This window comes from Larimichthys crocea, chromosome I (genome assembly GCF_000972845.2).
Source record: "Larimichthys crocea isolate SSNF chromosome I, L_crocea_2.0, whole genome shotgun sequence".
Classification (NCBI taxonomy): Eukaryota; Metazoa; Chordata; class Actinopteri; family Sciaenidae; genus Larimichthys; species Larimichthys crocea.
The window spans coordinates 24,477,978-24,492,184 of record NC_040011.1 but is presented as its reverse complement, the minus strand read 5'-3'; the positions used below and the strand labels follow the sequence as shown (position 1 = coordinate 24,492,184).

Sequence of the window (14,207 nt, the reverse complement as noted above, 5' to 3'; positions counted from 1 at the left end):
TTGTTTTCTTTGCAAAAACACCTGTCTAAACAGCAGCAAAGCCAAGGGCAAGTCTCGCCTGTCAGCGTCAGTGACAGCTCTTGACAAAAATTCAGCAGAGACAGTTCCTAAGACGTCCACTCAAGCGAAACAATGCACGTGTGCTGGAATGACCCCAGCTGGGCTGCCTCACTCTCCATTGAGTTTCTGTGTTGTTTGTCGTGGCTCTACTACAGACAGTGACATTATACAACACCTAGAAGATAACATGCAAGATATTCCCGGAAAGATAGGCTTTGTCCTGATGTCTCTATGGTTTCAAATGCACTTAATCCCCCTAAATACCAGTGGTTTCAATGACTCAGCAAAAAAAAAGGCTAAACCCAAAACCAGAACCCTCTTATGGGGGTGTGACAGGAGACAAAAGGCTGGACTATTTAAGTGATTAATTAATACAGCTTACAACCATTTATAAAGCCATTTGTATCATCTGTCCAGAGTGGATTTAGGCGCTGTTCAGTGAAGATTTACTGAACAAAGACCAGGTGGCTCATTAGCTACCAGAGACTTAGGTTAGTCTATATAGAGGGGGATCTCTGGGGTGGTCAAGTTTCAGTCCTTATGCTTAAATTTCAACACATGGATCCTTAATCTGTAATGCCTTCATCAACTATAGTCCAGTTCCCATCATCTGCTGCTCTTATGAGCACCTCCGGGCTTGTTCCGATTGGTTTGTGTTTGTAGCACAGGATGAAAAATTGCAATGAAACTGAGGCCTGAATGTGGTAACAAGCTAACAAAGGCTGAGTGATGTGAAGGCCTGAACAAATTCATAGAGGTCGCATTCTGGTAAAACTATACCACAAACTAACATTTGCTAATTTAGGGTTTCTGCAGGATTCACACAACATATTTTTAATACCACATAGAATGTGAATTAATATGTTTCGCCAAAGTATGAAAGTCTGATTAACATCCTGTAGGGGTGATGTGGCCTAGAGTTATTAATTATGATATCACAAATTTTCCCAGCAGTATAAAACAATACTATTCTGCTGATATAATTCATTAATTATGTGCCAGACAATGAATGAATTGATTAACCAATTGAAAATTATTTATTTATTAAGGTTTAGATTCTGTAACCAGCAGAAGAGGCAGCGTTTGCTACAGGTCTGAAGATGGTGACAAAATGTCAGGAAAAAAGAATTCAACACCCTCCTAAGGCGTGATCTACTGTCGCAAAAATTCTTTTTTTAATTTAAAAGGTGTATAATGTCCCCTGACAGCAGGAAATCTGACATAAAAGACATTTTATAACTCACATTTCTGCCTTTGGAAATACCTTTTAACACTCTCTGAAGCCTTTTTCAAGGCTTTTTGAGACTTGCAGATACATTAGATATTAATTACTCTAAAAAGAATATCACAAACCAGATTCAAAGATGCACTGCACAAATTATTTCTTGTTTTCATGTAGCATTTTTATTCAGAAACACAAAACTGTGTTGCTGCATGACATTATCTAAACATCAAACTGTACATTCTTGTTATATTTATTATGTTTAAGCATACATTTGCTTTACAAGATCAAACCGAACAGGATGCTAAAGATAATTTGAACAAAAGGAACTCTGAATGAAGCAGAGGTGGCTTTTATTGTACAAACACATCTTTTACACATATGGCAGATATTTTGGTACAGTAGGTGGACACCACATTAAAACTCATTATGTCCACATGTAGAAACTGCTTTGACAAAACTGGTTAAACGTACAATATCTTAGCTGTCTCTACAAATACACATGCTGTCACAGGCTGTTGATGAAAATGAAGATCCTATGAAGCATCTCATGCCTATAGCCATTCTTCAATGCAAACTTCTGTTCTATAACGGACAGGTGAATAAGGCTATGTAGAGACCTCTACTAAAATGTTGTACATTTCAGCTCAGCTCATGCTCAGCTCGACACTCAGGTACCTCCTTCCTGAGTCATATTCATCTATCTCAACACTTTATCAACACAGCATCTGCATTGTCCTCTAACAGGACGAACCAGGAAACGTCACATAGTGTGAAACTGTAAAGCTAAATTATCAAAATGTAGATAGACTCTACATAAACATCTGGAGATACCTATATAAGGAATGTAAATCATCTGGATATAATCTGAAGAGTATAGATTATAAAATGTAAATGTTGATTTATGATTGTAAAATTCAAATATTTCTAGTTCTATGTAAAATAACAGTACACACTTCATGTCACAGCACTGCTAGTGCATGCCCTTAATTGGCAAATTGAAAACAGAGATTTGTTTCAGTCCACTACAGCATTTTAACCTCGATGTCCCTCCCTGGAGCACCAGAGACATAAAAAATATCGCAAAGAAACATATGAGAGAGATTTTGGTTTCACCTCAAGTGTTTTGTGCCATTGCTTCTTCCACTGAATCCACTTTGCAGTTGCAGGGACAGGAATTTGACAGGTGTTGATGTTGTTATCTTTAGAAATATCCTGCATCATCTCTAATCATTGAAACAAATGTCCCTAATAGCAATGGTAGAGGAAAGTATACTTGTATATAAAAATATTTTCATTTACCAGACTGACTGATTACAGCAGCAGTCTTTCTACGTAAAACAGCCAGATTCATGCTAACACATAAATCAAGTAATCACTTAGAATCTTTTTTATATAGTTATTTAAGATGAATCAGAAGTAAAATGATAGCTGCGTGTAAACTTGAAAAAACGGAGGTCCCATTTGGTGAACCACCCAAGAAATCGTTCCTGCTAAATATCCGAACTACAGGCCAAGGCCTCGAAAACCACACAGTCTGTTCTTCATCTCACCCGTACGACACACACAGGAATACAGAGAACACACTCAACATATTTTATCCATTCACCCAAAAAATCCTCAAAGAGGAATACTGACTGAAGACAATTTTACATGCATGTGTGTGTGTGTGTGTGTGTGTGTGTGTGTGTGTGTGTGTGTGTGTGTTGAAGGAGGTCACTGCACCACGCACATGGAGCTGCGAGGGGGGTTGACTGTCCTGGCTACGGTGTCCTGACTGTAGTTCACAATGTCTGCCTTCACCACACGCTGAAAAGATGGAGAGACAGATGAACACAGAGAATTAAAAAAGCTCTTGTAATCTCCACACGGACCACAGATAAAATGGAGTTCATCACATTTTACAGCGTTACAGTGAGTTACGGAGAGTGAGAAAACACACTTTACATGAGATTAGCTGTTCATTACAGAAAGAAGCCTAACACACTGCAATCTAAAAACAAATATTATCTTTATTAGAGCGAACTAAGGAGAAGATCAAGATATCGTGTGTATATGGTAACAACGAAGCTACAGCCAGCAGTTGTTTAGCTTAGCACAATGACTGGCAACGGGGAAGCAGCTCGCCTGCCAGTAAGTAACAAAATGCACCTACAAGTATCACTAAAGTTCACTAATTAACATGTTACATTGCATTTGTTTAAAGCCACATGGTGTAACTTTGCTACCATAAAATGACAGACTGGAAATTGGAAACTTTGTGCTCTGAATACAAACTCCCGTGAGAAGTATGTAATGTTTTCTGTTTTTCCTCTGATGATTTCCAGCTGCCCCGCAACAACTCTCTGTGATTTACAGAGCTTCTTGATAGACAGTAAACTGCTGTGAACTATAGCTGCTGTTAGCTAATGTTAGCTAAGTTTGTTAGCCGGGCTGCCGAGTTCAGAGCACGGGGGAGTGTTAGTGTTTGGACCATGGGTGTTTTGGACCACCAGGGTTCCAGAAACAAGGCTGTGCAAGCGGGCGATGTACCCACGCTGAGCAGCCTCTACTGACATAATGGAAGAGGCAAAAAGACCCAAGGGGATGTTGACTGAGGTAGCTAAGAAGAAATGAAGTGAGTGATCAAGCAACATGTGCTGGACAAGAGTAAATCTGTTACTGACTTTTAGTCGTTGGAGAGAGCTTTGTGAAAGACTTGAACTGGGCTTCTTGTTGCTGACTAATAAGTAATGTGAGCAGGGTTAAGTGCCAGACTATTTCTTGGCTAGACACAGTGACTTCCATTAGATGGTTCAGGAAGTCTTTATGCTAATCTAAGATAACCGGCTGCTGGCTATTGTTTTATATGTACAGACATGAGAGTGATCTTCTCATCTAATGCAACATATCTCCAAAAAAATTCAACTATTACTTTAACATTTCTCTGCACATGGCTCAAAATCTACACAATGATTTAAGACACTGGTCAGAATATTTGTGCACCCCCGCTCCGAGCCGGGTCAGGAGGTCAAAGTGGAGTTATCTTTGTTAACATCATGAATGTTTTTCTCACTACATCACTCTTAACCAACTTATACAACACACATAGCTTAGATTCCTAAGACAGTTCAGCAAAATACTGTCAACTCTATCATAACACAACATAACAGCAGAGGAGGTGTGATTAGGTTCTATTAGTCTGATGGGTTTCTCTACATTTTCTACTAGAAGAACCAAATACATCCACTATGACTATGGTATTTACTACAACTACAGGACTTTTTCTGATCTACGACAGATCTACTGAAATCTATCTAAGTAACTGTGCAGACGTACTTCCAACTATTGAACAGAACATATTTTGCTTTGTTGGCCGTTCTCTGGACTAATTGGGCCTTCGTCCTGTGGGTAGTCGACCAGCTCAGCTTTCACAATCCTCTGAGCAGGTTCAACACGTCAGAGCAGTGGAGAGATGGAGGTAAGCAAAAGGACAAGGACCAAGGCATAGGAGAGGATGATAAGAATGGAGACCAAAGACAAGTTGAGTAAGGACAATGAATAGGAGAGGGTAGGGAGAAGGTCAGGGAGTGAGAGAAATCAACAAAAATGTGAGAAACAGACAAAAATGAAGCATGATATCAAAAGCCATGTTTCCAGCCAAACGGATTGCAAATTTTTACGCTTGTTCCCATCCGCTACCATTATGTGAATGTTAGCTGGTTTTGAGATAAGCAGTAGGTGTCGCCAATTCTCCTGTCAAAAAAACAGAAGAAGGGAGTGCAACAAGTTGATGTAATTATAAGAGCTTCAGTCACATGTCAACTGATGGGAAAACAATTCAGACAACAAATATGACACCTCTGTTTATTTCATGTATTAACGTGAGGAAGGTTACATTAGATCTGTGTGGTGAGATCAGGATGTTTTTTTAGAGCCATCGGAGCAAAAAGAAGACTGTCTGAGCGGAAACAGCTGATCAGTCATGTGAGATAAATGTTGGCTATGCCAGAACTTATTTCAAAACGGTATATAGTTTTGAAAATCAGAATCCATAAAATAGTCCTGTTGATTATATATTTAAATGTTTACTAGATTGTCAAAACTATTGATCGACTAATCCATTAATCAGCTACTTGTTTTGGCACTACAATAAATAGTTTGTAGCTTTCCTGACGTCTAGCCATAAATAAAACATCATTGATGGAGCCAAAGATTAAATAAAAGTGAAGTTTTGCCTCATGTTGATCCCGGATTATTAAAAGGTGAAAAAGACAAATGAAATAAAATGAGCAGAATTTGTTCTCCCGGGTTCTTTGGTCACTTTGTCCCATTTTCTGTGCGAATTATTTCATGAAAATCTTTACTTCTTGCACAGCATTATACTTTGTTGTGACTTATACCTACAGTACATTGGATACATACATGATAAATGATACTTGGGACTTCAAGTTCAAATTACCCTACACTGTGCAACAGGCTACTGGACTGTTTGCCTCATAACCATGGAAGAACAGACCACATGTCTGAATAGCAGGCCCTGGTTGGCTGTCTGATTAACGAGCTGCCGAAGCCTTGTGTCGGAGTCAGTGAGTGATCCGTGGCCTCGCTATCTGATCTAGCAGACAGAGGACCATGACGGAGAGGGCTGCCAGGCAGATATAATACTGTTAGGGGTTATGACCCTCATGTTCAGCTCTCTAAAGCTGACAGCTGATAATGAGGCTTCACTAGCCCCATGGCAAGACCCAGAGTCATGACCTGCTCAAAGCCTCATCTCTACATGCATGACACAAACTCAGTGTGTCACTTCACATCTTCAACATTAGAAAACTGCACTGAAACAATACTGTACTGAAACAATTCATCGATAAAGAGAAATTTATACTGCAACTATTTCAATAGTGTGAAACATTCTTGAGTTTTACTTTTTAAATGTGAGAATTTTTCTGCTTTTCTCCATTTTATAAATTATTTTATCATAATCTTTAAAAATCATTTATTTTTTGGTTTCAGACTGCTCCTCGGACAAATCAAATAATTTTCTTATTATTTTCTGACATTTTATAGACTATACAATTATTTTCTTATTATTTTCTGACATTTTATAGACTATACAATTAAGCAATTGAGAAAACAATTGTTAGGTTAATCAATAATGGAAATAATACTTATTTGCAGACCAGAAAACATTTATTATCATTAAATTCCTTCAAAACATGGTGATAGGATAACAGAAATAACCTAATAATTTGTCCTCTGTAATGCCCTGGTATCTTTCCTTCTTAGATTTCTGTTGTGGAATGATTTCTACAGTTATATAATACAATTGTATTTTGCATTAGAAGTTTACTTACATATAGATTTTTTTTTTTAAAAGCACTTAACACTGTCAAGTTTTGTGAGTTTCTGCAAACTCTAGTCTTTTTCCCATGAGGTGTGAATTGGATCCAGTCACTCACCCTGCTTGATTAGCCTGGATTAAAGCACTTTGCTTTATTGACAGAGCTATCAAGGGAGGGGAGGAAGAAGAAAGCAGATGGACAGCTCCATTAATCGTTGGTCATTTTCATTTAGTCAGCAGTAGTGCTGGTGATGGGAGAAGGTCTTGAGAATTTGGCCAGTCCTTTCCTTACGTGCTCTCCCTCCTCCGAGGGTCCTGACCTCTCTGTAGCCCCCCAGCTCATCAACTACTACCCAGCCAGAGTGGCTCCAACCGGTCATATCAGACACAGGATTAATGCTTCTGGGGGAGGTGACCTTGTATATCCTACAGCTGCCATCACTGGGCACCATGGTCTGGCTGGCAAACTGAGACCCTGTTTTGGCCCAAAACGGTGGGAGATAAACCAAATAAATCAGCCAGCCAATCCTAACCTCCTCACCCCTACAACTGCCTACCTTTAACCTCTGGCTTCACGCACTAATGTGGTCAATGTGGGTGCTATTTACAGATGGGCAGTGTCAGTGGCAGGTAGACCATTACAGGAGGCAGACGTAACAAACTCCTGTTTACACAGCAAAAGGTCCTTTACAGTGTGTGGTGACCTCCTCTGACCTAACACACTCACTGTGACCTCCCTTAAGTTCAGGCATAACATTACACATAATGATAGGAAAGAGGACCCCGGAAATATCACTACTACTACTAGCAATCAATTATAAATATGGAAATGGAGTGATTTCTGGATGAGTGCAAAGCAGAGTTAAAAGTGTAAATATTCTATACTAGTTAGGATGAAATACGTCATTTAAAATGTGGCTCAAGAGGCAGCTACATAGACTTTTTTTTGTGAAATTTGAGAGACCTTGATGGCTCACCTGGGACTGCTCTATTTCTGCTTTGTTTAGCTTTACACCAAGTATCTCAGCAGCCACTCTCTGGAAACAAAGGTACACCTGGAAAAAGAGATAGGACAAGGTAAGTCTCTCCACACTCCATATTTTTATTCTGACTTATTGATTCAGCTGGTACTGACCGAGTCCCCCGTCTTGGCCGATACAAACTGACTGATGAGGCTGTTCTCTTGGCAGAAGCGCTGGTGTTTGTCAGCCTTCACTGTCCTCATGTGCTCCAGGTCAACTGTGGATGAAACACAGTATGACACACGAGAAAACTTACAAAAGATAGATAGACAGATTTATGCAGTGGTTATGCCGCACTCTCACAGGGTTAACTGTCACGTATCTGAACATAAACAGAAAAGATAACTGTTTACGCTTGAGTTAAGATCGAAGGGGATCTGCCTAGTGTACAAGAATCGTGAGCATAAATGCTTGTGAAAACAAAGCATAATTCAATTGTTATGTTGCTTTCAAACCCAGCTGCAGAGTCTAAAGCCTGGTGTATTTTTTTAATTTATGAAGAGTCATTTCAGGGGGTTGTGAGTGGAAATGATCAATTCAGTAGCCCCGAGCCTCCATGGCCAGCTGGTATTAAAGCTTGATGTGACACATTCCTCAGTGTAAACCTAGTACAGTTGAACCCTGAAGCCATGAACCTCTTTTTGACCCGAAACAGACAAACCAGCCCAGCTGTGGAGAAATGCTTAAGAAACAATGCGTGGATGAGCGAAGTCTTGAGGCTACACTCACGGTGAGAGTGTAGATGGAGAAAACAGTTTGACTTATGAGTGTGTCGGCCTTTAAGATGGGCACACAAGCCCAAGAACTGGGACTGTCACCTTCACGCTGATTTACTGTGTGCACACAATGACAGCGCCTTCCTTTTTAGCTATTGTGATGTGCATTCGACTCCTGTGCAGTGATACCGGGTGCTCTGCTTCTCTCCTTCCTCACTATGGGGTCATGACGGGGTCGATAAGGAAGGTCACCCGGGGGTCTTGCTGTTGAAAGCAATAGCTTCTCTCTTTATTTCTGGCTTTGTGCAGAAAGGCGGCCACGCCCGGTATCTGGTGCAAACATGTCTATGGTAGCTGGAGGAGGTCAGGCTACTGTACGGTGTTGCATTTCTCTCGTCCCCCCGAGTTTTACTCTTTGTGTGAGGTTTCATTGAAGTTGTCAAGGATTTACCCTGTTCTCATGCCCCTCAGTGTGTGTGTGCATGTGTGTGTGTGTGTGTGTGTGTGTGTGTGTGTGTGTGTGAGTGTGTGTGAGAGAGAGGAAGGGAGTGGGTTATGAAGCCAGAAGCAGGGAAAGAGAGAGACAGATACACAGCGAGGAAGAAATGTAAACACTGCACTAATCCTGCATTATTAATATCTCAGTAAGTCATATGACCCAAAAATGTTAAAGGCCAAAGAAGAAAATACATTTGGAAAGAATCATTTTTGACTAAAACTAATATTACCATCATCATAAGTGACATATAAACACAAACCTTTCTGGAAAAGGGCAGACACTTTTACAACTACTCAATGTCCAGGGCAGACTGTCATGTCTGTGCCTGTGCATAAACATAGCTGTCTCATAGGCGTCAGCAGGTTATTAATTCCAGTCATTAACAGCGGAGGTACCCAGCATGCTACTAGAGGTAAACACTGCTAATCCTTTGGATCCTGCACACTTGGGAAAGGTTATCAATCATGTGTCACATTCAGATTAGCCAACATTAACATAGTGGCACAGGACCTGAGGAAGGCACGTTACTGTAATTAAAAAAAAAAAAGGGTGATGTTTTGCCTGTGGGTATTTAAATCAAGGGGAGGGGAATTTTAGAACTAGGCAAAAAGGAAAATAAAAAAAATTAAAAACTGAAGAAAATTTGTCTTTGGTTACATTGAACATGCAGGTGCACACCTCGTAAACAAGTTAATTGTTTGCATGCAAGCTGTTGCATGTCAGTCGATAACTAAAAGTAGCTTATGTGTTCAAGAGTGTGAGGTGCCTGTTGAAGCGCAATCATTAATTTATTTGTAGTTTATTTTCAGGATAAGCCCTTGAGATGTACCTGATGTACCTATGGCATTTGAAATTTTACATTCAAGTTTAAGACTTTCAGGTTAAAAGCACTGAGACTACATGTCGTAACAGTTAAAGTGTGAAATGTAAAATCAGTTTGGAACTGTCAAATTTCATTTAAAGTTCAAGCATGAGAGATGCACTGTAAATAACTGTCGGTTGTTGTTAGCAGTGACAACAGATGAAATATTAGTTGAAGTATTTGAACTGTCAATTGATTGTGTCAGTTGATGTGAAGCTGCTTTCTGTTTTTTGATATCTGTTTTCTTCGGAGCACAATTCTTTGTACACTTCATGATTTGTGAACAAGTACGTGGGTCCTTTTAGTCACAAAATACCGGTGGTGGACCCACATTCTCACACAAAAGAATTCTGCAGCATGTGGCATCTGTCTGTAAACTGAATACAAGACTAATCCCACAGTTTTAGTGTTTTGCTCCATTTTTCTCCCTAATGTACCCATTTCTACTTATCAGGTCAAAACAATCTTCCTCTGATGATCTGGTTTCCCTCCGTTTCTGTCAAACTGTACATCAGCTTAACAACCCCTAGGAAGTGACTGCAAACACGAAATAAACTGTTTAGGCCTCCGAGTGCATAGAGATAGTGGAGGGGATCATCACTCGTCAAGAGCGATGGCCCTCCCTCGCTCTGGTCACCACCAGTGTTTATTTAAAAGCTCTGCCTGTCATTGCAGTGAATTACAAGACAACAGTTAGAGATTAATATCTGGTGGATAAATTAGGCTTTTACCGTAAATAACCGGTTTGTTATTGCGGTGACCTATTACATAAATGGGAATGTGACCAAATGAGAAGAAAATATGGATGTTCTTCTCCACAAGTTAGTGTCTGTGGGGATGTCAGCTTAGCTCCTTCATGGAAAGAATCCTCTCACTGGCAGACCTGATTATCCTGAAACCAGACAGACCTAGGGAGTTTTCTTTATGTCACTAAAAAACTTTAAATTAGTAAGAAGGTTGGATTTTGGTTGGATGGATCTGCCTAGTGCAATACTAATGCTATATAACCTTCCCTGAAAAGAAGATGACCAACTGCAAATATTAAACCTGATAAACCTTGATACTTTTGCAAAGTTTGTCATGTTCCGTGTAAACATCTTAATCCAAATAAGATCAAAGTCAGGCCAATACAGAAGCCATGATACTAATGTTCATGTAAACACATTCTTTGTACCTTCTGCAGGAAGAAACAGTACCTCATCTTACAAAAGAAAACACACCATTGGTGTTGGTTGGCAGCTTAAGGTGTCTAATGTTAGGAAACTAGTTAGATATTGGTCTGTAACGAACACAAATGAGTTAGTCTGTTTGTTGACTTTTTTTATTCCATAATTGTCACATATGCTCACTTTGAATGAGGTAAAGTAATAGACCTGTTTCATAACATTTGCTAAATAATTGTAAGTGTGGCCATAAGTAACAATTATTGGATAATGTTAATGCAATAGTAAAATGTAAGTTTTAGTGCAGGACTTGTAGAAGTGCCAAACACTGCAGTTCCTCAATCGGCCACTTAAGGCAGGCTACAAAATAAGTCATTCTCCATAAGCCCCCATGTTAAAATGCCCAACTTCACAGCATAAATAAACATGTTTAAAGCCTGGGACGGGTCTCTATAGCTGCTTTCATATAACTGTATTGAGGATAATTTTTTTATATAACTCATCTCTTCAAATTATATCAATTATAATTAACAGCTAGAGCACTTTGATTGACAGGTGGGTGGTATTACAGGCAGCCGGTTTGAGAAACCAAGCTTCTTTCAGCCCAACTCAGCTACACCCACCATCCACATCAAGCCAGCAGAGAAAGGACTGCAAAGATGGCAGCAGCCAAGGCCAAAAGACTCTGAGCTTCACAGTGGCTTTTCAGAAACCTATGGGTGACATCACGGAGACTACGTCCATTTCTATTTAAATATACAGTCTGTGACAGTAATATATCTAAACTGCTAACATTAGCCTGCTAACAAGTTTTAATGTCAAGATGTGTTATTTCTTCTTTAAAAAGTTACACTCCCGCTTTTAACTGGAAAATTCACACCAAAACCAAAAAGTTACTGGCAATATATCCTAAATTTCCAGACACATTCTATTGTTATTCTCACTGAAACAGCAACAGGCCAAATGTGGATGATGAGAGAATTCAAGGATGGATTTTTCCCCTCACTTACACTTACACAGTGCACTTACACATGTTGCCAAGGCAAAACAATAAGCTAATAGCTCTACGTTGGCTAACCAGCCTGAAATCCTACACCGCACTGTGTGATCCTCAGTGGGCTTTTTAAAACCATGCTGTGATAACAGAGACACCTACTTACTGTTCTACCGAGTCAGCTGCTAGGGACCAATTGGAACAGTTTACCCAGCGAGCAACAGCCAGAGAATAAGCTTGACATAACACAGTTAATTGCCGGCAGCCTCGTTTTAAACTAAACAGCAGTTGGTGTAGTGGGGAGCGTGAAGGCTGAGGGTGGAATGTGTGAACTGTGTGTGTGTCTATGTGTCTGTGTGTGGTAGTAATGGTGGGGTGTGTGTGTGTTGTCAGAGACTTGGGGCTCTAAGGGGTCATATCACATTAAGTGAAAGTTACAGGGTTGAGCCTAATCAACCCCAGGGGAGAACCTATCACTTCCAACATTACCTCACACTGCCTTTAAGACCCTGCTAAGAGAGTTTGCCTCAGTTTCCCCGCAATGATGCACATGAGCCAATTCTGACTGTATAGTGAGGGCAACGATGACCAAACCAGGTCCAACTCCTAATAAAATGACTTACAACTGTCTGATCAAATTGTGCACTAAGCTCCACTAAGGTTGAAAACATCCCAAAATGTTTCTGCAATTGTGACATTGAATGTTCTGTAAGTCTGGTTAATCTTAGCATTTTATATGAATGCATCAGCACAATGTCCTCAAATGTTAGGCTCTTTTTACTATAGTGTATTGAGAGTTGTCTGGTCGTCTCTGTCCATACATCGACAGAACCATTGGTATATTTTTTAATCTATATACCCATTCTGAGCAAACATGTGCCACATCTCTGCAAACGTATTGAGAATTCATCTTGCATTCATTATCTTAGATCACAAGATTGCCCCTTTTGCTCTGCAAAAAGAATTTAAATTGGGGAACTTGATATCTGGCTGGTTTTTAAGACTATTGTAAATTCTATAGCAGAGTAGATGACTCCTTTAATAATTGTCTCTGTTCTTTATATTATCAGTTGCCTGATTTTATATTGTTTTGTCTGCAACTTTTTGTTTCTGTCTTGTCCAGGTCCCCCTTGCAAAAAAACATCAGTAGGACATACTTTGTTTAATAAAGGTTAAAGTAAAAAGAAAAGTTATTATGTGGATTTATACATTGAAGACTGATTTTTCTATTAAATGCACATTTTAATGGTCAAAATTGGTGAATGCATTTTACATTTTAAGCCACCAACGCTTTATCTGCAGTAACATCACCCTCACATTGTCCCTGATTTTGTGGTACTAACATGTGTCCACACGGTTGTGCTGGTAGAGTACAAGATAAAAACAATACAATGACTCATATATCAAAACAATGCTCACCAGCGCCACAAGTGGTCACAAACTCTAATGTGTACCTTTAAGGTCCAAGTCACCCACATTACAGTGACGGGTACAGTCGAAAAGACTGTGTAACTTACTGTTTTGATAGTAAATTGTCTTAGAAAACAGGGTCATATATCCATGGAACTACAAAAAAATGCCACAGAAAAAAAAAAACATTGAGACGATGAACATTTGAATTTTATCATCTAAGTTAAAGTTAAACTGCATGAGTCTGAAAAAGCAGAAAAATCACTTTCCCTCAAAGTCTGATTGCGAACAGTTAAGATTAATTGCAAATGACATTTTATGTAGCCTTAAATTTTCCAGTACAAGATACAGAGAAACCTTTACTAGCTTAAAACGTCAGTAAAACTATAACGAATCATTCTGTGTGATGTCTTATTGAATTAGACATTGATTTAACTTTCACAGCACAAGTGCCTAGTAAAACAAAATGACTAGCGGCATTTATGTGAAGCATTTAAATGATTGGGTCCAACTGGTTTACATGACTTGCTGAGTGCTCATAAAAACAGAGTCAAATATGATGTCAAAATATGACACGATAAGTCTGCACCTGTATTAAAATATGGACAACATAATTAAATACAAACAATAACTACCTTACCCCCTTTAAAAAATTGTACTGGCAATTTCCCAGGTTCAGTTTTGTCTCCTGTAATACAGTATCATAGAGAAGTATCACAGCAAAAGTTATGTTTTCTTTGCTCTTTAGACACTATGCAGTCATTCAGAAGTCAGCTAACTATGCAAATGGCACTCTTGCACATTTTATTAGACCTTAACAGTGAAAGTATTGTTTACACGAGGCAATGTTTATTTTCTAAGGACTGGAACATCTAAATTTAATGCAAAAGTAACTGAAAATGATTTAAATATTACATTTGGCTTTTACAGACTCTT

The 14,207-nt window shown here is 39.2% G+C and overlaps 1 protein-coding gene across 2 annotated transcripts in view; it reads right to left on the bottom strand.

The window, feature by feature from the left end:
- Positions 1-1,445: 1,445 nt before the first annotated feature.
- The window catches only part of rab28 (RAB28, member RAS oncogene family), a 29,387-nt gene continuing 16,625 nt past the window's right edge, over positions 1,446-14,207 (bottom strand). For both annotated transcript variants that reach the window (XM_027284263.1, XM_010743027.3), the window contains 3 exons: positions 7,741-7,844; positions 7,583-7,660; positions 1,446-3,091 (listed from right to left, as the gene is read on the bottom strand). In XM_027284263.1, coding sequence (XP_027140064.1) covers positions 2,999-3,091; positions 7,583-7,660; positions 7,741-7,844 — 275 coding nt within the window. In that variant the 3' untranslated portion in view covers positions 1,446-2,998. The remainder of the gene's footprint in view (positions 3,092-7,582; positions 7,661-7,740; positions 7,845-14,207) is intronic.